Below are 25,968 nucleotides of genomic sequence, written 5' to 3' on the forward strand. Positions count from 1 at the left end.
AATGTACGCCAAAGACCAGTGATAAAATTATGTAGATATTCATAGAGGTGAGCAGAATAACTACGAGTATTACTTGAATATTATGTTAAAATTCTGATAATGACGTGGAAATAAAAAATCAATCCACATAAAAGCAAAAAAAAGTATTGGGCAAACTAGAAAACAGCATAAACTCAAGACTTGATTATAAGTAGACCCTCAACTGCCTACATTAAATCCAATAAGATGGTAACAAGTCAGACACACCAGGTATGTCTGAAGACTTTATACACCCTGCTAGACATTAACAGATTTAGCAATAGCAGCAGAGTTGAGATATCAGCTAGATGTTCTTTCAGCAACAAATCTGTTTGTACTGGAAAATAATTCACTTCCTTGTTTGCTCAACTCTGGTACTTTGGTGCACAAATGGCTGCTTAGAAATTGTTAAAAAATGCCCTTGAATGACAGAACCAGTGCACTACTAAAATGTACAAAGATTAGTTTGTTGTAAAACTCCCCTGAACCTCCCCACGCACAAAAATGACAGGAGCCATTTAAAATGTATATTTTTTTTATTTCTTTAGGAGCTAGGAAAAGGTAAACCAAATAAACTTTAACATAATTCCGAACAATGCAATAAAGATTTTGGAAAGCAGAGAAATTTACCCATGATGGTGAGGAATTCTGGATGTTCTTGTGCAGTCCCAAGTCTTGATAGCTGGGAGGTGTAAGAAAAAATGTCTACCCAGCTTCTTGGATTCTGAATTATTGGAGGCAGGAGCTCTGGCTCCTGTGCAGAAAATTCAGCTCCGTCAAGAGTTTGCAGTGATGACATATTCAAAATCTTACAATGTTGGCATTAATATAAAATACGTAGATGGTAATTACAGATGAGTTAAGCAATGACACAGCGCTTCTTCTGCTTAGGTGCAAAACAGGCGTAAGGATAGGCATGCTGTTAAACAGGAAAAAAAACAACAACAAAAACAAATAAAACAAAGCTAGAATAAACTCAGTAGAAACCACTTCCATACTGAGCAATTTTTAACATCAGTCAAAAGCAAAATAACTTACTGTAAATACAACGTAAATTCAAACCTTTAACTACACAGAGAGGATGTAATGAAAATTTTACAACTTGGTGATTTTACCTAAAATAAATGTATTTTGTTTAATGTGAACTCCTGGGTTGCAACTAGAACCGTTCAAGTGTCAAAAATGAGGGTTCATCTGGCCACCACAATGGCTGATAACCCTAAATCTCAATACTTTTCTCTTTAACAGCAGATGTTAAGCTCTTCTCACAACATTTCTCTGCTCAGTCTGAAGGACAAAGCTCAGGGAAAGCCCTTCAAATATTGTTTCGTTTTATTTTTATTAACTTTTTTTTTGACCCACTCAAATAAAAATGGTTTGTCCATAATTAACAAAACAACAGCGTGAACTTCAAAATAAAAACAACAAGAATAATAAAAACTAAAACATAAAATCTTACAAAGAGATTTCAGGAACGTTTCTTCACTTTGAGAGGTTGTAATTGCTTAACAGTCCTGTGGGGGCGCTGCGGACCAGGTTATCGGGAGCTGAGGAGCTTGGACACAATTTCTGAACAGCAGGGCACCATTTCTGCAGTTATTTCCACGTGTTTGCAGTCTGCGAGATGGAAGAGCGAGAGGGGATCATGTCCAGCAGGTACTCTCTCTGACGGGCGTCCACGGTGGCCGAGGTCTTGTGACCGGTCAGGCTCGGGTTCACGTAGGCCATGGTCACTCCTGCGAACAAGCAGCGGTCAGTCTGTGGAGCTTGTTGTGGAGAAATCGGTGGAGTAGTACGACTACTTGAATACGAAGCCACCCAAGGTCCCCACGATGCGCAGGCAAACACAGGTGCAGTCAGAAGTTTACATACACTCGTTTTTTATTTTGTAATTAATTTGAAAAAGGCCTGGGTCCAAGAGTTTTTGTTTTTTTTAACGTACAGGCTCAAATCTAATAAATATTTATACACGTAGAAATGATATAATGTTACCAAATGTTCATTTGCGAATGGCACCTGGATCAGATGCTTTCTAGCTTGTGGCATAATATTTATGCCTTGATACTTCACCACTCTTCCTGCCAGAACCAGAGTTTTTCTTATGTTGGTGACTCTTTGGGAACTGACCTGATATTTATTTAAATGTCAATGTTTTAAGCAGAGTTGAAGTAAATTCATCCAACATCTTTTCCATATTGCGGACTAATCGTTTGTCCCATTTGATCATAAAAGCCCTCCAAAGAAGGAATATTTCTGTCCAGATTGAGGATGTCAGTTGTGGAAGCAAGGCCCTCTTAGCCCGTGTTGATCTCACTTCCCTTTGGAAATTGGCACTACTCTGCCAAAGGTTTCTAGTACATGGCAGACTTTGGCCTTGGTGGGTCCTGGGTTTCTCCTGAATAATCCAAGAAAACCCCTTTCATCTGAGGGTCACAGTTTGGGTCAAAAGGTTCAATACTGGACACAACTGGGTGCCTCAACAGGACAAAGATCCAATGAGAACTGGCTTTGGAATAAGTTTAGCAGGCTAGCAGTAACCCTTCAGAAAGTCCACAACTATAAGACAAAAATATTTCATAGTTAAAGGCCAGCATTGTTCAAGCAAACAAACTGGTTCAAAATATCATTACCTAATTGGCCTGTCGCATGAATTCACTGTGGTATTGTTTTGATGATATCTGAAATGTCTGAAGATTCGCTGCAGCACATCCCAAGGCTTCTCAATGGGGTCAAGGTCTGACATCGATGGTCGTCGACGTAGGTGTGAAAATCCTGTTTCATGCTCCCTGAATCACTCGTTCACAATTTGAGCCTGATGAGTCCTGGCACTGTCCTCTTGGAATGTGAACACGCCATCAGGGAAGGAATAATTAACTGATGGAAAAACCTGATCACTCAGTATTCGGGTAGTCAGCTGACTTCATTATGTTGCTGAAGCTGTTCCTGGCAAACTGCAGCAACCCCAGATCACAGCGCTGCCCCCACAAGCTGCTACAGAACACATGACCTCCCTCCATCACTCATGTTTATGATCCCCTACTCCTTCTCAAAGACGACGGTTTCCCACTTCCAGTTTCTATTAAAGCGTTTGAGGGTTTGCAGCCCAATTTTTGTAACTTCTTCAATCTCGTCAAAAGTTTTCTCTGCTTCCTACCGATGATTTGACCCCTTTACAGCTTTCCCAGGACCACAGGATGACACATGGAATAAGAAGCTACTCGTTGCATCACTTGGGGTTAAATAACTTGTCACCTTGTATAAATTAGAATTGGTTTTCTTTTTCTAACTTTTGGTGTAAGCGTATTCCTCACTGAGAATAGAAAAAGTCAAATAAATAATTGAACCATGTTGTAAACTTCGGACTGCCGCTGTGTTGGAAAAACTGAAAGATTTTCTACTCTAACACACTTTACAGCAGACACCCAGGAAAAACATGAGCTCACCGAAACCAGGGGACTAAAGTAGGAAAAATGGGATCAATTCCAGGAAGGGAACTCCAGAGTGGGTTTGCCTTGTCCGAAAACATTTCCTCCCGTGTCATTTTGTCTTTCTGATCTCAGCTAATGTTGTTCACTTAATGCGCTTCTAGGCACTACTAGAATTTGGACGAAACGTGCTCAAGGATTGCTTTTGGACCAGACAGGAGTTGAAAGAGAGGAGATGTCAGGCGCCAGAGTTGGGCTGGCTTTAATGCGGGTCTACCTGCGTTACTGCTGCTCTGCTTCTTCCATGCAGCTGATGAGGCACTACCTCCGCTGACATTCCTGCCGCCGCTGATCCCACTGCTGCTCACCTTTGAACTCTGGACAGAGCGGTGGGAAACGTGGGCATGCTTACCTGGCCGGCTAACCAAAGCCGCGGCCGCCACCGCACTCTGCAGCTGCGAGGAGGAGGAGAACGAGTGGGGGACACCCCTCATCCCCACAGAGGAGACGCCGTGGGACAGGTGGCCCTGTGAGCTCTAAGGCGGACACAAACGGACAGCTTGACTTGCACCGACATTTGCTGAACAAACGTTTCTTTTAGATGAAAATAAAAAAACATTGCCCCCCCCATCCCATCCCCCACCCACCTGCTTAATGGAGTGATGATGGAGGATGTTGGCTCCCCTGTTGGCCTGGTGGTGGTGCTGGAGGGAGGAAACTCTGGCCTGAACCTGCTTCAGCTGCTGAGACACCAGCTGCTCTGCCTTCAGTGACGAGGCGGCAGATGAGGCGGATGACGAGGTACTGTGGGAGACCGGGGAGGACACCTGCTGGATAATGCGCTGATCTATCTCTTGCTCCTGCTGCAGCGCTTTGACGAACGCCGCTTTCAGCCGATTGGTGTGCTCAGCTTTCAAAGCCTTTTTCTGATTGGACGACATGCAGTCTTCGCAGAGCACGACCCCGCCTTTAGCCTTGTCCTGCCTCCAGCGGCAGGTAAAGTCAGTATTGCACTGGGTGCAGATGAAAGGGTCTCGGATGACTTGCTTAGAGAGTGGCACACCTGTTTTCCCTGGGTAGGAAAGGAGGGGAAATTCTTTAGGACTGACGGAAAAACCAAATCATGGACTAGAATGGCTTGCGATAATAAAAAACCTTCCTCTGTCGAGCCAACAGACCTCTGTGGATGGTATCAAGCAGGTTCTGCACCACTTCCTCCAGTCCCACCAGGTAGATGAACTCATTGTTGGCTGCAGAGGGCAGGAAGTTAAACTCTGGAGCAGGTGGCTTGGGTGGGGGGATCTCCAGCAGGGTCTTCTCCAGTTGTTTCCGCAGGGCTAGCTTAGCCGCAGCCTGGCGGCTAGCTGGAGAGTCGTTGACACCGACCACAGAAACACCACCGCTTCCCAAGGAGGAGGCCTTCAGACCGGATGCAGACGCCTTCGTAAACAAGCAGAGGCAGGAAAGAGCCAATCATCAGGAACAGCTTTGATTACTGTGAGCTTTGACGGTTATGAAATGGTTCTTTGTTTCACAGCGCAAAAATAACGACACGCCACAGATCAGCGGAATAAAGCATCATTCATTCATGTATGGACAGACCTTTTTTGGCTGGTTGGAGGGACTAACTCCCCTTTATGCTCACGTCAAGTGTGTGTTTTTAGTGGCCAAGATGCTAAACTTTGTGTAAAAAGATTTGGCTGTCACAATGCTGGTAAACACATAAACAAGCAAACCGTGGACTGGCTTATATTGAAATGACGTTAAGATTCCAAGTAGAGATTGATAATACTAGAAAATCATACAACTACAGTATTACTGATGAATATGTTGATGAAGACGCCGACTGTGGTTAACCCACATTCTCAGTCCTTTCTGGGTGCTTTAACATCTTGGTCACCAAAGTCATTAGCAGGCAGTGAAACACTTGCTAAAAACATATTAGCATGAGATACGATTAGTCGATCAATCGTAAAAACATTCTTTAGAGCGCTCGATTACTAAAATATTCTTTTTCAACAGCCGTACCACAAATGACTGAAGAAAGTAGATGAATTCTGAAATTGATAGCGTAGGAATATCACGTCTGAAAAAATATATAAGGAGGAAACAAATGCATGACTGAAAAACAACACTTTTTTTTTTTTTATTACAAGTTCCATACTGACGGTAGTTTTACTACTTTTTACTTAAATCATATTATTATGAAGTATTGCTACTATTACTTTAGCAAAATTTCAGGATATTTTATCCAATCCCAGCAACTTAACAGAATGAAGAACAAGTTTGTTTTAACCATCCAAAGATAGTTATCCTACTACATGTTTTCATTTTACTATATTACTGAAAAATGACTGGGAAAAACGTTTCTTCTGCCTGAATGTGTTAAGTTTTTTTGTTTCCCGTATTTTTTTCATTTTAGTTTTTAAAGTGCCACCATTTGCATGTAACTTCATATTTTTAGATGAAATCAGATCAGATCATCAGTTATCCTTTTTACTTTTACATGAGTATTTTTCATTTTACCTTACATTTTTACATTTTACCTTTACTTGAATAAAAATATGTTGACCAACAGAGAGAAAAACAGGTTCTCAACCAATGGCCTACTTAAAGACCGTAGGCCATTGCTAGTGATTTATTGGATGTCTGACATTCTAGGGATGTAAAACAAGTACACAGTGACTTAAAACCTGTTTTCTTTTCCATTTCTAAAACCTCTGCTTCAGTTTAAAGAAACTCATCTTGATCTTTTATTTCCTAAATTACAAATCGGAGCCCCTGATAAATACGAACCAGCGCGTTTGCACTGTTGCCGACCCGGATCAGGCCCGACTGGACCATGCCTCTTTGTCCCTGGGCCGTGGTGGCCGAGTTCCTGGTGCCCAGCAGCAGAGGAGGGGGGCCTGATCCTGAACCTCCAGATGCTGCCAGCTGCTGCTGCTGCTGCTGCTGGCGGAGAGCGTGGATCTGCTGTGGAGACACGGAGATGGGCTAACCAGGACAATGAGAGGGAGGACACGGAGTCACATCATGGATGAGGGAAGCGGAGGACAAGGGAGGGGACATAAAAAGCACCAAAGCAAAGAGAACATACACAAAGAGACAGAGGTGCAAAGAGAGATAAGTTCTAATTACCATAATTACTTTGCAATTGGTCACTTGTGACCCAACTGCGAGCAGTAAGACTGAATATATTCAACAAACCGAACTGTGTAAAGACAAACAAATTAATACAGTACCAGTGAGATTATTGTTACTTTTGTGGCTTACCTGTGCCCCTCTAACCAGAGGAGGCATTATAATCTGGGAGCCATGTTTGGACGACACTTGCTGTCCTCCTCTGACCAGAGGGGGAGGGATGACGGTCCCTGAACTTCTTCCTGTCAAAATCTGGGCAGAGATAAATGACGCCAATGTCAGATGAACAATGACTGTCCTTTAAACACCAATGACCAGCCTGAAAGCATGTGAGGAAAATAAAACATTAACCTGCTGAGAGCCTTTATTGCTTGTAATAGTTCCTCGAATTAGAGGAGGAGGAGCAGAGGAACCGGATAAACCTGAGGGCTGGAAAATTACACAGAACAACATTAATTAAAAAAACATAAATGAATCGAAAGCGGACAAAGAGTGCTCCTCAAGTATTTGGTGCTTTTACAGAAATCCAGCAGGCAGATTTTGTAACTGCTGAACAACTCAAAAAGGTTTCCTCCATCATATTTTTATTGCTTTTGAGGAAGGAGTCATAAACACGGGCGGTGTCACAGTTATGTTTTATTATTTAATAAATCAACTAAATACATGACTATGAAATATTTAGATGCTTCTCCGGTGACTCATTATGTTTGGCTCCACACTGACCTGCAGTGATTGACTAATCAAGACTCTCCACTCCAGCTGCTCTGATCATATAGTGGCACCTTTAACATGACCTCAGCCTCGTTCAGGTTCACTAGAAACGGGCAATCTCACAGGAAGCCTTAGCTACCATCTTTGTCCTCCCAACACAAGTGGAGGCACTTCAGACTTCATCAGAAGAGCAGCTAAACCTCTATTCAGGTATCGGCCACTTGCACAACCATGAGTGCGAGATAAGAGGCACGGTGGCTGTTGGCGAAACGTATCGTTTACCTTTTGCAGAGTGTCCCTCTGAATTTGGCTCTGTCGAAGTTTCTTCAGCAGCACCAACTTGGCCTCCTCTAGTCTCAGCTCCTCTTTCAGCTGCTTGATGATCCGTTCTCTTTCTGCTGGGCTGCTCTTCTGCACACAACAGTCAAATCAGAAAGTCCCTGATTCTGAATGCAAGATAAAACTTTTTTTTTTAAACTGCATGTAAATATGTTTCACTATGATCAATTGTTCACTGAAGGAATGTTGTATTATTATTTTGAACAATAAAATGTTTTGTTTCTTATTTAATAAAATGCAGTGAATTATCTGTTTGTTTACACCATCTGATGTATTTCTATGGAAAAAAACTTGCCAAATGATACAATCCAATTGATCTCCACAATAATGGCCACAATTGTTAAAATAATTTTAGGAATTATTTTAGTTACTAAAATAAGCTACAATAGTAGCAAAATGCAGTCTAAACACATGAATACACATTTTTCTCATTTTGTTATGTTATTATTCCACTAACTTCAGTGTATTGTATTTGACTTTATGCGATTGGCCAACACAAAGTAGTGCAGGGAAATAATACATGGTTTTCAACATTTCTTTTTTTCTTTTTTTTTTCAAACAAAAAATAATCTTGGATTCAACTCCCTTTACTCTGACACCCCCTCAATAAAATCCAAGTGTTTCAATAATACCTTTCCAAAGTTTTGTAAATGTGCAACTTGTAAGCATTGTGTGTTTTTGTCCAACCATGAGCAGGTCCGTGTCCAGCTCCTTGAAGTGGCTCAGGCCGTTCACCGGTGGACTCGGGGAGTCGTTGTCAGACAAGATGATGACGTCGTCGTCGTCTTCTGGGGACGGGGGACGCTTCTCCATTTTTATACTGCGAGTCAAAAGAAGGGCAGCAGCATTATGTTTCAGCAGCGTTTGAAGACAAAGTCGAAGGAAGACGTGAAAGAGACTCGTTAAAATGTTTTTCAAGAACGTCATGAAAAACTTCTAAGAGAAGCTTTTAATCTTGCAAGTATGTGCCGAGAGATCCAGCTTTCATTTTTATTATTTAAATAAAGGCTACAGGATTAATATAATTCAAATAGTGTCCCGCCATTTTCCTTCAAGGAGGTCTGCCATACTGCAGCAATTATACTTTATGACCACAGGTTTATCTGCTCCACTGTAATCTAACAAGTCTAGTCATGTCTATGCTATTCAAACTAGAGGAAAATACACCTAAATGCCAAGGAGGGGCAACGTAGTCCCTTAAAGCTCCAGAAAATGTCTTAAAGTCACAATGAAACGGCTGCGTTAGAAAGAACCCATTCCCTTCTGAAATGGGACAGGAGCAGGGTTTTACAAAAAAAACAAAAAAAAACAGGCGTCTAAGGCATCTGGGAGTGACCCATACAGGGGCTAAATACGTCACACAAAGAAGGCAAAGAAAACGAAAGCAAATGGCGATCCAGAAGAGAGTATGAATCTACCCACGGCGATCAGCCTTCGCTCTGCTAAACCACACTGTTCCACATATTTTATTCAAACCCTCCGATGTTTCCTCTAATGCAAAGTAACAGGTTCCACTGCAGGGTTTTAAATCGCTTTTATTTCCTCAAAAACCAAACCGATGTAGAAATGTTTCCAGAAAACAAGCAATGATTGCAGACATTAAACATTCCTACAAGGCATAACTATTTTCTTGACAATACGAGGCCTGCCTCCACTAGCTGTCCTCCTTGTGTGTGTGTGTGTGTGTGCGTAATAATCTCTCCTCAGGGGCTTAGCGCCATCATCATCACTTCCTGTGGATTAATCACGACTCTTCCAAAGAAGTCACATGACCTCAAAGTCAGAGTCACGTGACACATTAACTCCCCCCTGTTCTTTCCACGGTGGAAACCATGGCAACAGCCGGCTGGAACCGGTTTGTGACACACGGCTTCATTTTGTGTGAGGGGAGTTTTTAGGGTTCAGGTGGAGAGTGGAGGGAAAATGGAGGTAGATTAAAAGATGCGCCCCCACGCTTAGCCTCCCATCAAAACAGAGTCAGACGCAACATAAGGGTTACTGAAGTGTCCCAATACGGCCTTATATGTTCACATACTTAAAGCTTCAAAAAGTGAGGTTTAAAGAAATATAAAGTGGACACCAAAGTAGCTGGCAGTCTTCCAGTGAACAAAATAACTTTTGAAGCTGAAACAAATGATCATTCATGTGATCGGACACACGAGTTAAACCTCAGTGGCATCAGGGTCTACAGCTGGCAAAAACCAGCGTTGAACACATCAAAGTTTTTCCTCAGTAAATGTGTATTTCTATTATGGCTGTTGACATGAAATTCACACCACATGGTGGGAACAAGCCATGCGACTTGCGCAAAAGAAATCAACGCAAATTTGTCCATAACCTATGAGTAAAGAAGCAACGCATAGGGCAGAAGTATTAAAAGGATGAAAAAAAAGCTGCAAAAATGACACAGTATAGTCTGAATCTGTCAGTACTTAGAAAGGAATACTGCTTATTATCCATTCTGGTTAATATTAATTGGTTTTGTGCAAACTAATGGCCTATAAAAAGGTTTCTCATTACTAAGGTATCCCACAAGCACCACGTAATGATGGGTAAAAGCGAAACGTTTTTATAAAACCTTCCTAACCCTGAAGTTGCAAAACGCAGTGATGCAACGGTTTTAAAGGCATATTTCTGAACTTTCGGAAATTCCAATGAGCACCATCAGGGCAAAAATTCAGAAGTGGAAAGAACATTATTTCATCATAAACCTGCCACAATCACATACTTCTCCCAAGATTACCAAGGGAGGAGTCAAGCAATTATCACAAGATAAGAGCCAATGACCTTCTGGGGTGACCTTTAGAAAGACTTGGACTTAGCAGTTTTTCCCTGGTCACATAAAGGTACAATGCCCACTATGAATGCTCACTGCACAAGACTTCAGTCCTGAAGAAAAGGCTAATTTAAAAGCTTGGTGTAGAACAATTGGACAACGGCATGAAATACTGAGAAATCATCATCCAATCACGTGGCACGTTCTCTGTAATTTGGCAAAACTAAAATTCTCACTTTGCTCCCATTAAATTTCTGTTAAACCCAACATAGAGAAAGAATTGACACATTTTAGTTCAAACCTCTTTTAACCTGTGAGTTGGTTCAATCCAGCTCACCCTGTGCACTACAGTCTGAAGATGAAGTAAAAACCCTGTTCATCTTGATGCGATCTGTCCAGTGATGCAGCCCTGATGAGGAACGGTAAAGGAATCTGGATCTCAGTTAGCTTTATGAGGGTGCTGAAAACCTGGCACAGCTTGCACTGTTGAGGTGGAGGCTGCTCAGACCTACCGGTCTGCAGCATCACCATGTGAACACACACAGCCGTCTTGCATTCTCCGACTCCAAACACCCCGGCATTTGTAGAAACAGAATCCGATTGACTATTTTCTGACCAAACCTAGCTGTGATTTCTTTAAATAGTTGAAAGCATGCCAGAGATCAAACTCAACATCTCCCACACATTAGTAGAGTTCAGTTACGCTGCGTGACTGAAGCATCTTTTGTGTCAAAGTGGATATCCAAAGAGCACATATCCACACATAAAAAAATAAATAAATAGAACAAGTTCTTTTTTTATGATTTTCTTTTCAACCCACAAACCACCACATCAACAGTAAAGTTAGAAGGCCACTGGGGGACCATTATGGTGTTTTCAGCATATTGTATTTTCGCATTCATGTAGCTGAAGGAGGAATGTCACAGGGATATTTTTGATGGGAATCTGGAGAAAAACTAAACATGGAATTTTCAGGGAAAAAAACAATTTCCTAAACATACAACCAGAGGAGCTCATTTGGTTTTCGAAAAAAATTAAATATATGAAAATGAAAAAAATGGCGCAGTCACTCACCAGACCTGAATCCAATTGAAAATCTATGGAAAGGTCTAAAGATCAGAGTCACGGATGGGGCCCCAACAACCTTCAATATTTGAAGCCTGTTTGTTTGGGAGGATGGGTCGGAGACACACAATTTATGTGACTAGTTTATCCATTTAGGAGACATCTTGAAGTTGTCACCACCAGAAAAAGGATTTTCCCCTAATTATTGAAAAAAATAAAATAAAATAAAAATCTGTTTATGTGTTAAATGCTTATTCTCTCTACCATTGCCCTTTATTATACAGAATTTTAAAATGTATCTGTTTTCATTATTTTTTTGTGAGGATTACTTGTTTGGCTACAGAAATCTGGTGTGAATAGCCCCAATAGAAATAGATTCAATAAGAAAAAATAGAAAACTACCGTATTTGGAAGTGCATGGACTGCATTGATCTTAAACAAAACACTTAAAATCCTTTAAGTTTGAAATGCCTTCTACTGTTTGGTTGTAACACAATAATCTAAAATGTCAATAAATAAACTTTGAGAGCATCATTGCTTTGTTTTGTGTCTCACCCTTTGGTGGTGCTCATGTCCACAGGCTGCTCTGTCTGCACTTCCACTTTAATGGTTGCCTTCACCTCGCCTGCAGCAAGTATTCCACCTGAGGCCTTTGGCTCCGTCTGCCGGAGCCGACTCTTTTGGTCCGTAGTCGGCTCCGTGTTCGCTCTGTCATTGCAGTGAATTCGATTGTCTGAACCGGACTCAGCCGTCTGGTGTCTCTGTGTACGATCCCGGTCGTCCTTCACTGACTGGGACGTCGGGGGTAACACTAACGGTAACGGCAAGCGGCTCTGCTCCGGCTCTGTTTCGGGATCTGATCCGGGTCTAGTCCGGATCCCAGCGTCCTGTGCCAGTAAAAGATCCGGCTTGGGTTTAGTTTGTGCCTCTGACGCAGGATCAGAAGGGTCCAGTTTGGGTTTTTTGCTTTCATTGTCGACATTGGAGAGGTCCACAGACTGGGGGGCAGCCTCCCTCTCCAGCGCCCTCTTCTGGCTGCGAGTCTGGCGGACAGCCTCCTCAGACATCCCCTGCGGAGAAGAAAAAACATTAACTGAGCTGCTCCACTTTCACACAAACCAAGGTTATATAATAACTTGGAGTAACATCTGGGCCGGATTTTAGCAGGGGCTTACCGGGGCTGCAGCCCGGGGCCCCGGCATTTCGGGGGCCCCGAAGGATGTTTTATATTTTTGTGAATGGATAGTGTCAGAATTTAATCAATGACTACCATGATTTTGACAGCACCGATGAAAAATGTTCCAATTTGTTCTGGCAAACGTCCATCTTGAATGCTTGCTTGTTATTGGTCCACTTTTGACGCATCTTACGCATTGGGGAGGAGGAGCGTCAAGGGAATATTATTTTACAATGGCGGACAACAGGAAATATGACAGCGGAGCGCAGAAAAGAAGGAAGAGAAAAGAAAAAGAGCATCGCGCCAAAGAGGCGACAAACAAAATGCCTAAACTGACAGGCTTTTTTAAACCTGTTAGCGGAGATGGAGCAGAAACATTATTATCCCCCGCTCCTCAAACCCTTAGCTATGCTAACACCGGCACTAAGATCCCGCCAGAACCTATAACCGTGACTGAGTCGGTGGCTGGACTGGCGTCTGTGGAGTCAGAGTTGGTGAAGCGGGATCTTCTTCCGCAGATGGAAAGCGACTGTGGATCCGTACAGTACCGATCCGGCGCATTGGGGGAAATTGACGAGTCCGTGCGAGCTTACTGGGCTGAACGAGGACCGGAGAGCTGTCAAAATATGAATGTTGGCTTTCAAGCATCAGAACGGGTGTACAAGCATCAAAAGCGTCACTTCTCCAAATCTCACTTTAAACGCAAGATGTTAAATGGTGAGTACATCGAAGACCGTGGCTGCTCTACTCTCCATCCACGGAGCTGCATTTTGTTTTGCATGCCGCATTTTCAGCAATGCTAATACTCAGTCAAACTTTGAAACTGGTTTCAGTGACTGGAAGCACGCAACTGAACGCAAATGCCTAACCTTTAACAAATCCTTCAGTGGGCAGCACTTTGGACTTACCTGGGTCAGGATATTTTCTGAAAACTACAGTATGCCTGATCTCTTTTTTCCAGAAGATATTGTTTATATCCATGTTCTGTCTGACTGGCAGAGAAGCACTTTTTTGACATTTATTTCCTCCACTATTTACCAAGAACTTTAAAACCAATGAAAAAGTTTGAGTTTTGATATATTCCACTTGTACTTATATGGACTTGTAAATGCGGGGGATATTTGTATAAATATTGTTTTACTCTTTGCTTTGTAAAAGTATATTTGAGCATTGCACTTTCTTGCACTCAATCTGTTTTATAGTTTGTGTTGAAGTCCAGGCAACAATAACTATTCAGTGATTTTATTTTGTGATGCAAGCATCATATTCTAGTTTCAACCCCAACATGTGGTTTAGTCTTTCTAGAAAAGAGTTCAGAGTTGTTTGTAGTTTGTGACAACTGGCTTATTAAAGTTGTAAGTTGTCAAAACTTACTGTTCGGTCATTTTCTGTTCATCCTCTAAAACAAAACAAACACATACAAATATATATAGATATATATCTATATATATATATATAGATATATATATATATATATATATATATATATATATATATATAGATATATATATATATATATATATATATAGATATATATATATATATATAGACTCTAGCCCAGGGGCCCCCATCCTCCTAAATCCGGCCCTGAGTAACATAATAATTAAAACTTAGAATATTAATTTGAGCTCAACTTAAAAGTAACGGCAAAGATTTAAATCATATCAGGTCTACAGAAAAGGTTGATTTTACACAATTAATGTGTGAAAAATCCAGTTTAGTCACTTTACATCAATTTGATATTTCCAACAAGAACAGGCAAAACATAACTACACACAGGATAACTCAGAGTAAAGATGGAAAATTAATTTCTAAATATTTTTACACCTCAATTCAATACTTTCAGAATTTTTTTTTTCTTTTCCCATCCATCTATTTTTCTTAAATCGGGTCTGTTTTACATATGGCTATTTTAAAGGTATTTTCTACACTGGAAGACAAAAGTTGTAGCCTTCAACTTTTGTTTCTTATGGACGTGCTGGATAGGAAATACTGGCAAGCTACTGGAAAGCGTAAACATTTGGGTCTACAAAAATACACATGGCACAGAGGTGATCACTAATTAGATGCAAAATCAATTAACAACACAATCACATCTCATTTTAACACACATGCATAGTGTGAGTAACATTTTTAAGGTAATTATTATAATGGCAAGAAAAGAATATGTTGGATGAGAGTCAAGGTTGAATTTTTAGAACCCTCCTGATTTAAACTTAGGATCTACATAAAATGTGAAATATAAAGTAACTAAATTAAACAATATAAATAATAACTATATACTAATTTAGATATAAAGGAGCCCTAAGAAAACTAAGATAATAGCAGGATTTCTTAAGGGTGAGCCAAAAGTACGACAGCCATTGCAATTACCCAGAAACAAACAACACAACAACAACAACAAAAATCACTTTAAAATATTAAAATTAAAAAAGAAAGTTTTTGGATTAAGTAATTAGTGAACAAAAATGAATTTAGTATGCAACTAATTGCAATTTATGGCCAAAAATCTCAAATGTGAGCCACTCTGATTAATGTCTTCTGATCATAAGAAGGACATTCAAAATCAGCAAATCACACCTAACAGAAAACCTAATATCAGCACAATCCATGTATTTGTACTAAATACATTAATATAACAATTTCAGTCCACAATAGTGAAATCTAATCTGTCACCTCCTCCTCTTTAACTGTCATTGTGAAACCACAGACCTCCATTACTGAGGGATTACCTCCAACAATATGACTTTCTCTTTCTCCCAGCCAGCACTGTTTTGAATGCACACCTGCCATTAAGCAACTGCTGGAGACAGATCTGACCTTGAATCTGCAGCAGGGCACAGAGCCACACTGACATGGCCCCAAGACAAAACAACTTGGATTAGCAGCCTGGTCACATGACCGAGATGTTGACTCCAGCGTAATTCCAAAACATCTAATTATCCAAATTTCAGTCTGTACCAAAAACCAAAGTAAGAAAATCTGACGCAAACACGATACTATTTAGCAACTGTTCAACGCTACGTCCTAAAAGAAAAAAAAAAAAAAAGAAGAAGAAAGAATAGAGACATCTGAGGATCATTAAAGTGCTGCAAGTTGTTTTTTTTCCTTCTCCTACAATGACTTAGAACAAACATGCTGGGAGTGAGACATCAGACAGCTAACATGACAACATCATCATCACATCAATTAAACTCAATTGTGGACTATTTACGCACAATTTCAGTAAAAAAAAAACCCCAAAAAACAGAAAAAAACTCCTAATTTAAACTTTTTCTTGTAGCTTGTGGGTCTCAGAGCTTTTTCTCTGGGTGTGATGATCACCAGATCCATTACACGGAGCCGTCCCCCGTACTGCAGATTCTACCCCATCAGATGCTAAAACACCACAAGGAGTTGAACCAAAGACAAAAGGCAGCTCTCTCTCTGTCACACACATGAGCATTACAGAGTGCCCTCGCAGATGTGCTCCAGTGCATGGCACGCAGTGTCACACATTAACCCCGGCACAGACTGCTCGGAATCCCTCCTGAAATAAGAGAGAAGCAGGCAGACGGCGGACCACATCAGTCAATACGTGATGTCTGCTACTCTGGTCGTAACGATGCCCTGCATCACCATGTTCCCAGCTCAAAACCAGCATTCACCCAGTAGGCTGAAGACTTTTTCCCCTTTTCATGCAACAACCATATTACATTTTAGTCCCACTTGTTTTGGATCACAAAACAGAGCACAGTTGTGAAAATGAAAATTTAGAATCAAGAAAGCAAAAAAAAAAAATCTGAAAAGCGTGGAGGTGGAGTCCATCCGTTTCATTTGCCGCCACCAAGTCAGTACTTGTGCACTTTTTGCAGAAGTTAAAAATTTAAAACTATCTTTTGACCAAAGCACATTTTTGTCCTTTACAATAATAATAATAATAATAATAATAATCTAAAAAGGGACACTATACAGCTTAAACATAAATGTCACCATGTGAAGCAATATAGGAGATTATAGGGTAAGCTAATTCCCATCTGCAGTCTCTTTAAACAGGACTTCTAACGTCTATCTTTCCACAATGCCTTTATTGGTGCCACTCTCCTAATAAAGGCAGATTTATGGAGTGCCCGTCTCCCACACACTCGGGCGTACTTCACTCCGCGTAGGTTCACGCCTGCTCAAGGCAGACTCAAAGCAAATATCCACCGAACCTATCCGTGCTTTGTGGGAAACGATGTTCACATTGAACTGTTTTGTCACGCCGAGGAGATGAGGTTAAAAGTCGTCGCGACCAGTCACAAGGACCTGCATCAGCCAGACAGTCACTCTCAGTGCTACACTGGCAGGTCGGTGATCTGATCTGACGGCGAAGAAACGGGCTAGGCACTCAATTAGCACAAACTTGCTAGTATTGGCTTCGGATTGTGGGAAATGAAGTTATTTATCATGAGAGCTGTAGGCAGTTGGTAGAACTGACTATAAAATCTCAATCGTCCACAGGCAGTGCGCGCCGTGTCGATGTCGTCGCTATTGCGTACTGTGTGCATCAGCCGCTTTACATTTTTCAACTTTGTGTTGCGTCTTTAACCGGCGTGTGCACGTGTACGTTAACGTTCCACGTGTACAAATTTCACCGGTCGCTTAGCTGAAGAAAGGCAATGGACAATGAATGGAAAAGAAGCGACTTCGCTCCTTGTATGTTGAGAACCTTACTCCAAGGAAACAAGAAGGGGAGGAATAACTCAATCCACTCTTTGTCATCCAGTGTCTTTTGGTAGAAAGAGAGAGAGACGAAAACAACCAAGCATGCAACTAGAAATTATTGCCCTCATTTTAATGTATCATGCGATTAATAGATTTATTGCTTATCATGACAGACCTAAGCAGCATAATTCAGAAGATGCCTGTCTTAGAAGACTTGCAAGTCAGTTTTATGAAAAAGCACCCAACCTCATTATAAGAACCATTCCTAACATTTGGATATAATGGTTTGGATCACTTTGATACACACACAAGTGGCCAAATGAAGAAAAACAAATCTTACAAAGTATCACATCAATGGTGCATCAGGATGGATGTAGCCAGAAACTGGGTTTGAACCTCTGACTCATTCCTTTCTTCTTCCCTCATATTTTCTTTGTATAGTTTGTTGACACTTTATGAATGCATTCCACAGGATGTTTAAAAGTGCCAACACATATTTCCCTGATATAAGATGAACAGACAATAAATCTGCCATCAGTGGTAATACAGGTATTCAGGAAAAATGTAATCAAATTGAGCAGGAGTTTCTAATATACAGCCTATATTTGAGCACTTAATAACAATAATCAGAGTTTGAACTGAATTTAAATATTGTGAAAGTTTAAAATTTACTTTATTTTGAAAAACCAACAACGCCGGCTGTTTGTCTGTCTGATCGTGAAGCTGGATATTGTGCGCTGCGTTGCTCTTAGGAGTGACGGCATTGTGTCACCACCATAGTTTTTTTTTTTTATTATTATTTCTAGCGCAAACTCTGCTATCTGGCCAGAGAACACCTTGAGATCCACCCAAATGAGCTGGAGGAGGATGTGGCTGCGGAGAGGGACGTCCGGGATTCCCTCCTGAACCTGCTGCCACTGCGACCCGATCTCATAACCGGGAGAGATTCTAAAACAAATACGAGTTTGACTTTCTGAATTATAACATTTTATCATGATATTCCGATTTTTAAAATTCAACTTGAATCAAATAATAAATACTCATGTCTAACGCAGAACCACTATGCGATTTTGCATGCCGATACCTTGGATCGACTTTAGCCATTAACAGATGTGTTGTCCAGCCTCCCATGATGCAATAAGAAAGGGTCCGCTCAAAGGTCACTAAATGTCGAACAGGAACAGCAGGTAAGACTCAAACACATCTCAGCAGTCACTGGATGATCCTAAGTTGCAAAAGCTGCACAGCAATGATTCAAATCCTAAAAAAAGGACCCAGCCCTTCATATTTGTTGAGGCATGCCTGGAGTCATTCTACAGGAAGCTATTGTTTCTTTTGAGAGTGGGGTAACAAATAAGTACAACCAACCCCAACAACCTGGCTGCCCAGACCTTCTACCCCCTCCCCTTTCTCTGCTCCAAGTTGTTGCAGTGGTGAGCATCCAGTCCAGTTGGCATATTCAAAGCATACCTATACAGGACATACACACAGCGCCACAGCCCAGTGTGCAAAGCAACCGTTTGATAACCTAGAGCTGATGAAGTTTTTTTTAATACTCTGACATCACTGAGACACACATGACATGACCCTTCCCAGGATTCAGTGGGACACACAAAGCACTTTTCCTGGGAACCGGTTTAAACCGGTTGTCTAGTGTGTGTGTGTGTGTGTGGTGTGTGTATATGATTGTGTATGACGGAGAGAAGCTGAGGCTTTTGTTAACCCTTCAGGTGCTGGAGTGAGAGTGGAGCTTGTACACAGAGTCATTATAAAGTGTGTGTGCGTGTGTTGATTTGCTGTTATGATTCTGATAGATTCAGAGGTTTGGGCTGGGTGGGGTGGGATGGGGGGGGGGTCTGTGGCAGGGGGATGACGCTGCTAGAAGAAGTTTGGACACAGGACATGCCAGTACAACCGCCTCAACCTTACACGGACACCAGACCTATCTTTGTAATGGGGCCGTGAATGGCTGACAAGTCTCACATTTCATCTCCGTGGCAGTTTACACATAATTCCTTGTACCTCATGCACACACACACACACACGCGCAGACCCCAACCAGCCCAAGAAACTGACCTCACTGGATGCCCTAAAAAGAAAAAAAAAGCCCCTAGAAGCCACTCCCAGCAAAACACAACTTCACCATGTAGCCAGAGTTCAGATCAAACGACCTTTGTCAACAAATGCACCAAGAACCCCAGCAAAATAGTCCATTTCATGATTATATAGTCTTTGAAATCAGGAAGTGCAATTCTCAAAGTGTCACAGCACAGTTATCTGTCCTGTCTAGCATAGATTACCCTGATAATTATTCAAACAAGATGAAAATACTCAAACAGCTTTCAGGAACAATGAAAGCCACCACTGAACACTAACGAGGGGGCATATTATTCAGATTATTAACATGCAGTTGAGGCAAATTTCTCGATATGGGATATAGAAACACCCTGCGAACTCTGTTTCTCTTCTAAGCAGAACATACAGCTTTTACAACGGATAGATAAACAAGATGCATGCAACACCTGGATTAAAAATTGCTTTAAGGTCAAAAATAGTGTTTCTCTTTATGAAGATATGTTAGCGCAGAATACTCAGACATGTGCTGCTAACCTGTTTAGAATGAGAACCGAACAAAATATCAAATCACAAATGCCATGGTAATAATCAATATCTGCAACAAAGCAATCAGAAAGGACTAAAAATGCAGCAAAGAATTCTCATGGACTGTAATTGTACAATTTTCAGTTTGAACCTTTTAGGATAGAAGCTTCAAAAGCTGATCTTGAGAAAAATACTTTTTATTCAAGTCTGGCAAAAACAAAAAAAAAAAGAAAAAAAAAAAAATTTTGACTCGGGGTTTTTTTTTGTAGTTTTTCCTTTGAATCATTTTGATAAAAACTAGAACAGGATTTAGACAATGTCTAAAGGCATCTATAAAATATTTCAATAACATTAAAATGACAAAGGACCAAAACAAAGAGGCATATCTGTGTGCATTTACAAAGAATATAATTTGAAAGCAAATCAAAATTTGTTTTTCAGGCAGAGTTGAGCTGAAATTTTATGAGGGACTCTGAAACTAAAGTACGAGTATCACCATGTTCGTATTGATCAGATAATGATTTTGAATTTGGTATCAATATTTGCAATATTTCGGAACGATCTGTCCACCTCTGATAACTACTAAAAGATCGCCGACAACACATTTTGGTGTTGATGCAGCTTAAAAGATAGAAATTTTAAGTATCGGTGAGGTGTTTAAAAGGTCAAAGGATGTTTATAATATGTAGCCAGCTATTTGAAAGGTAATCATTTCACACAACATATTGAGTTCATTCAATATGATAATCATTTGCTACCAGACATCCAAGAAGAATGTAGCTGTGTATATATTTTTCAGCTCCATAAAGTTAAAAGTCTCCAAACTTAAAAGAAAAACTTTGACAAGGTAAAACCTCTTTGCCACTTTGCTAAACTCCTTTTGGGGAGGATAAAGAGACACATATAATAGTAGCTTCAAACAAACATGTGGACAACATCTGCATATTAGCTGGTGTTGCAGTTTCTACAAATCGTAGTTTTCACAGTTATCGTCAAGAATAGAGGCACACTGCCATTTTCCAGTTCTTCCCCTTGTCTGACTTGCCGACTTTGGTTCTTTAATACCCCCAATTTTTTTTTTTTTAAATAAAAGGAAACTGAAAAATCTGCGCTTTAAGTGTTGTGACCCGCTGAGTAAACTAACCCAGTTTGCACACAGAGGCCAGTGTCAGACATCCAGCACAAAGCAGGGCTTGTGTAGATGAAGGTTGGGCTGCAGTTTCTCTTACTGCAACTGGACAGAGGAAATTTTAATGTGCAACAACAATTAGCATGCTAGTAATTAATATGGACGCTAAGTAGAGATAATGCTCTGAGCTGATCTGTTCCGGTTTTCAGGACAGAATTATGCAAAATATTCCAACAAATTGTGAGATTAATGACAGAAATATTTATAGCGTGGATCAGGCAGAGATATTACTGACTGTGTCACTCTGTGTGATGTAAACTGCAGCGTGGGTGGTGTGTAAATTACCAATGTAGTCAGGTAACATCCAAAAATTACCAGTCATTCACCAAACAGGTCAAATAACAGCCACTTAGCGACTCAGGTCAGTCTATGTAATTAACCAATTAACCATGGCCCAGTATCAAAGTATACCAAGCTTTCTTTTTATTTTTAAGGATCGCTTCAGTCTTTCATAGCACCACTGCTGATGTTTTAAAGTCCTAAACTTTGGAGTACAGGTGCACAGATTGCCGTTTTGTGGCGGATCGCCAATTTTATAAAAGCTTGCCCATGCTGATTTTTCTTTTAGAAGTATAGCAACATTTCACTAAGTTGGCAAGAGCAGGTTGACTATTGTTAACTGTGCACATGAAGACTTCTGAATAATCTGTCAGTCAGCCCTAGCTCAATATAGGACACTGGGTGATTTTCAGACCTTTGAAGAGGCCATTAGGATCAGTGGATAAGATCGGTTTCTCATGTAAGTGTCACATGATCTCCGATCTCCGATCTCCCAAAATTAAAAAAAAAATCAGGATCGACTTATCGGTGCACCCCTAGTTTGGAGCATAGAGCAACACAGTCCTGCCCCTCCCCAACTTGTTGCCTCACACTAACAGTCTTGGGTGTGGGTGCAAAAACTAAGCATAGCTAATGCAAGCAACAAAGATATCTTATTAAATATAAGAATATTGTGGCTTAATATTCAATATTCTTGCTGTGAAGCAAACTATTAACATGTAACAAATATTAAAACTGTAATCAATAAGTCATGCTATTTTACCAGCAGGTGTATTGATTATCCCTTCCTAAATAAATAAAAACAGTTACAATAAAGTGATATATCAAGATATTTCTCCTAATATTCTCAATATTAGCCTTTTCGAGGGACTTTATGAAATACACTTTTCTACAGTGTGATTGCTAACTAATGCTCATGATTAAAAACGATGTATTATTTTATGTTAGTTCCTATAATGCAGCAGCAGTGAAGGAGACTGCATGGTGGTTGCTTTGCTCTACAGTCACTTCATTGAAAAGGCTGAGCGCAGAGATACACAAAAGAGACAAAAAGATTGCAGTTCTGCTGCAGCCCTCGCTTCTGTGTGTATTCATTGCTCAAGGTACAGTAGCCTCATAAACACAGGGCTTACTCTGTGGAAAACATCAGCTCCGCCACGTCCCTCCTCATTACACCAGTAATACGGAACATTATCTTATTTAGACATGTTTTAGAAATCACACTGCAACTTATGTTGATGCTTAACAAGTTGTCCGTCCCCACTTTTGGGTGATGGTGAATTTAACCCATCATCTCACTAATATCTGCTGTGTAATGAAGTTGCACTTTTCACCAGCAGATTTCAACATTCCGACATACACAACCTTTCGCCTGGCCGCCATCGTGGCACATTTCATCCGATTTCTTGCTTGGAGGCGAGTGTGTATACTGTCGCTCTCAGATCCTACAGTATGTGCTCAGCATGTTATTTACACACTGACAGACCTCTAGAACTGTGAAAACCAACGACCGGATCACACAAAGATTTCAAAAAGAGAGCAAGTATGCAGCCACGCCACCTCGTCAAACTGCAGCGCCTGCAAAAAAATACAAATAAATAAATCCTTTCTGAGGACCTTTTTGACCCGGCTCTGTCTATACAGTGAATTATATAGAACATACTTTCCATAACTGACCGTAGAGCCAACCTGTGACCCCGAGCTGTGCTGTGCAGCAACTTAAAATATGGCCAGCAGATGACCCTTTACAAAAGCACGGATGATTACACAATAGCGCTGGACCTGAATCATGTGTGATCGCTGGAATGGTGCTTTCTGGGAAGGTCAGAACTTATGAGCAGTTTCTGACTCACATTTTTTAATGTTCATACGACGATAAAACCAACACTCCTGGGTGGACAGTACTTCCACGGCACCAAATTTCCACTTAACCGCTGTAGTGGAGAGTTAGTCCAATACAGCAGACCCAGGGTCAAAGCAAGGCCTTTTCTAACAGCTGGCATATTGTTAACATGTAAACAAAACTTTACACGGCCTTTGTACAGATAAACAACTGATGGTTTATTCTGGATCCTGACGGAAAAAAAGGCTGATTGTGTTTTGGAGCAATCTGGTTATAGTACTAAGTATCCAATAATGACTGATAAAAAGACTAAACACTGTCTGACTGATTACTCAGCAGAACTGATAGCTGAGTTTTATACTTCTTCCCACAAGAGAGTTAGAAACATGATGGAAAATTTTGAGCTGTTGCATTAAAAAAAAAAAAAAAAAAAAACAGCCCCAAAACTATTCAATTGTAAAATTTCAAAGCTACGTTATTCATAATTTAAACTAAATAGTGGCACACCTGCAATTCTACCAAATAATTGTTGTTCACAACGTCAATGGACACTTTGGAGGAGCTGCAGAGATCTACAGCACTGGCTAACATAAAAAACTATTAGTTGTGCACAACAGTGGAAGAAAAGCCATAGTTTAAAGAAAGCAATAAGACGCCCTATTTACAACGTACCATGTAGTACTTGGTCGCAGACGTAACTGTCTGAGCTACATGCAGAATGTTACATGTGGATAAAATCAACACTTCATATCACACCAAATATATTTCTTTAGCAGGAATAGACATGGAAAGACAATGAGAGGAGGGATGGCAATAATCACAAGGCAGGCCTATGACTACTTTTGAATCTGTGGCAGGACTTAGAAACGGCTATTTAGAGATGTTCTCTATTAAATCTGGTTTAGTTTGAGGTACTTTGCGAGGATGAATGGGAAAATTGTTTCAGTTTATAGATGTGCAAAGATGGTGGCAATACACCCACAAGACCCACAGCTGTAACAGAAGAGAACGGTGAGTCTACATAGTGTTAACTCACTACATCAACACACTTTCCAGATTCTCCCTAAACTACATTTAAGCCCTCCTTTGTGCTTGTCTGTTGGGTTAAATCCAAATAAAATACAATAAAAAATGCCTAAATACTACCACAAACAGCTGCTACATAATATAACTTTGTAAATTACAGATAGTATTTAGGTTTTTACCATGAAAGCAAGTAAAAAGTTGTTAGAACTAAATGTAATAGCAGCAGACACCAGAGTCTGCATGGGGTGTTGCTGGATACTGAACGTGGTTCCCGCCGGCTTCAGTCATATTCAATCATCAATTATTAAATGTTATAAATCCTTAGCGCGTCATCATAAGCTAGAGATTAACTTCTTTACATAAACCGGTTCGATGGTAAAGAAAACCCTAAGATACAGCTTTGTCCTGAAGCGCTGGAAACTCGTGTGGAGAAATGTGTGTGTGTGGCTGTCTGGCTGAGAGGAAGAAGCAGAGTGGGAGTGTGTGCGTCGTGTGTCACCGAGCGTGCGTGAGCGTGTGTGTGTGTTCAGCTTTAAGAGGAGGAAGACTACGGTTGTCACAGAGAGAAGTAGGAAGATTAGCTATCAGATAGCAGAACCAACGATGGTGCCACGGGGCTTAAAAGCGGGCAGCCGCGTCCACCATTACCGTTTCAGCAGCCTCCACACCGTCCAACACCACAGTCAGCCCTTTAAAAACTAAACCCAGCCCACAGTACATGTGCAACTAGCCGGCTTTTTATTACTGACACCGCCTCGGAGGAGGTGTTATTAGTTAGCGAGCTAACGTTAGCTAGGTCGCACAAACAAAAACACTAAGACCCTTTAGCTTCGGATAAAACACGGTCAATGTCCGAGCAGCATCAGCTGACGGACACTTTGACTCCAACTACTAAAAGTCCTTCATCCCAGCTTCTGTTCCGACACTGTGACCCGAACCACCAGAACCGAGCCCGAATCGCTGACCTGGCTGCACCCCGATGCGGGACAGCTCGAAAGGAGGCACAAACTTTCACCGTAAAGCCCCGAAAGTGGGATTGCTCGACTCTAGCTGTGACTGTTTACCTGTTTGCCTCCTCCCGAGGTAAAATCTTCCACTCGGAACTCATAAATTTCACCCACCGGGCCCACGGAGTGAGCTTGCCGCCGGCGGTGTAACGTTGTAATCCTCACCTCATTTAGCGACTTCTAACGCACGGAACCAACTCCGGCTGTCACATTTACACACCGGCGAACCCGAGGAAGGGTAAAATAAAGCTAAATTTCGGATGAGCGAGCCCCCCTCGCCCCCCTCTCTCTTCCCAGCGCTCAACCTTTGGCTCTGCGGAGAAGTGTTACTTTTCAACAGCCCATCAGCTTCTTTATCGTCACAGATAGGTGGAGGAAAACCTGGCTCCTCTCGTCGAGTCCGAATAAAAGGCTCCCCTCGATCCACTCACTAAAAAAACTTAAGCTTCGCATAAGTCAACTTACTTTGAAGCTTTGTCGCCCGTTCTTCGCCGATGGTCGAAGAGGGAATGTTTAATCTGCAGTTAACCTCGATAAATCGTTGCTTTTTTTTGAAATCCAGGGGATATCCTCTTTTTTTCGGCCCTCCCCGCTGCCGCGTCTGTTGCCAAATAATGCGCCTCAACACACATGGAGCCGCTGCGTCCTCTTAGTGGGCATGCGCACCTCGGCATACCAGGGCGAC

The 25,968-nt window shown here is 41.2% G+C and overlaps 1 protein-coding gene across 8 annotated transcripts; it reads right to left on the minus strand.

Annotated features, from left to right (window-relative positions):
• Positions 1 to 535: 535 nt before the first annotated feature.
• Positions 536 to 25,968, minus strand: LOC122840991 (transcriptional repressor p66 alpha-like). 8 transcript variants are annotated; one of them, XM_044133853.1, is made up of 11 exons: positions 25,749 to 25,968; positions 12,031 to 12,545; positions 8,322 to 8,454; positions 7,578 to 7,706; positions 6,936 to 7,013; positions 6,717 to 6,836; positions 6,240 to 6,437; positions 4,622 to 4,883; positions 4,091 to 4,515; positions 3,721 to 3,979; positions 536 to 1,754 (listed from the first exon to the last, which is right to left on the minus strand). In XM_044133853.1, the coding sequence occupies exons 2-11, from the start codon at positions 12,540 to 12,542 to the stop codon at positions 1,615 to 1,617; spliced, it is 2,256 nt and encodes a 751-aa protein (XP_043989788.1). In that variant the 5' UTR covers positions 12,543 to 12,545; positions 25,749 to 25,968; the 3' UTR covers positions 536 to 1,614. The 8 variants fall into 8 exon arrangements, with proteins under 8 accessions (XP_043989788.1, XP_043989790.1, XP_043989789.1 ...); XM_044133855.1 differs by lacking the exon at positions 25,749 to 25,968 and adding an exon at positions 25,449 to 25,589; XM_044133854.1 differs by lacking the exon at positions 25,749 to 25,968 and adding an exon at positions 25,341 to 25,545.

This window comes from Gambusia affinis, linkage group LG12 (genome assembly GCF_019740435.1).
Source record: "Gambusia affinis linkage group LG12, SWU_Gaff_1.0, whole genome shotgun sequence".
NCBI classification, from domain to species: Eukaryota; Metazoa; Chordata; class Actinopteri; order Cyprinodontiformes; family Poeciliidae; genus Gambusia; species Gambusia affinis.

Bases quoted from the DNA above. Each gene is read 5' to 3' on its own strand.
- LOC122840991 (XM_044133850.1), bottom strand. From the start codon at position 24,996: ATGTACTGTGGGCTGGGTTTAGTTTTTAAAGGGCTGACTGTGGTGTTG. The intron at 4,516-4,621 runs GTCTGTTGGCTC...TTTCCTACCCAG, and splicing joins GCTTGATACCATCCACAGAG to GGAAAACAGGTGTGCCACTC. The intron at 3,980-4,090 runs GTGGGTGGGGGA...TGTCCGCCTTAG, and splicing joins ATCATCACTCCATTAAGCAG to AGCTCACAGGGCCACCTGTC.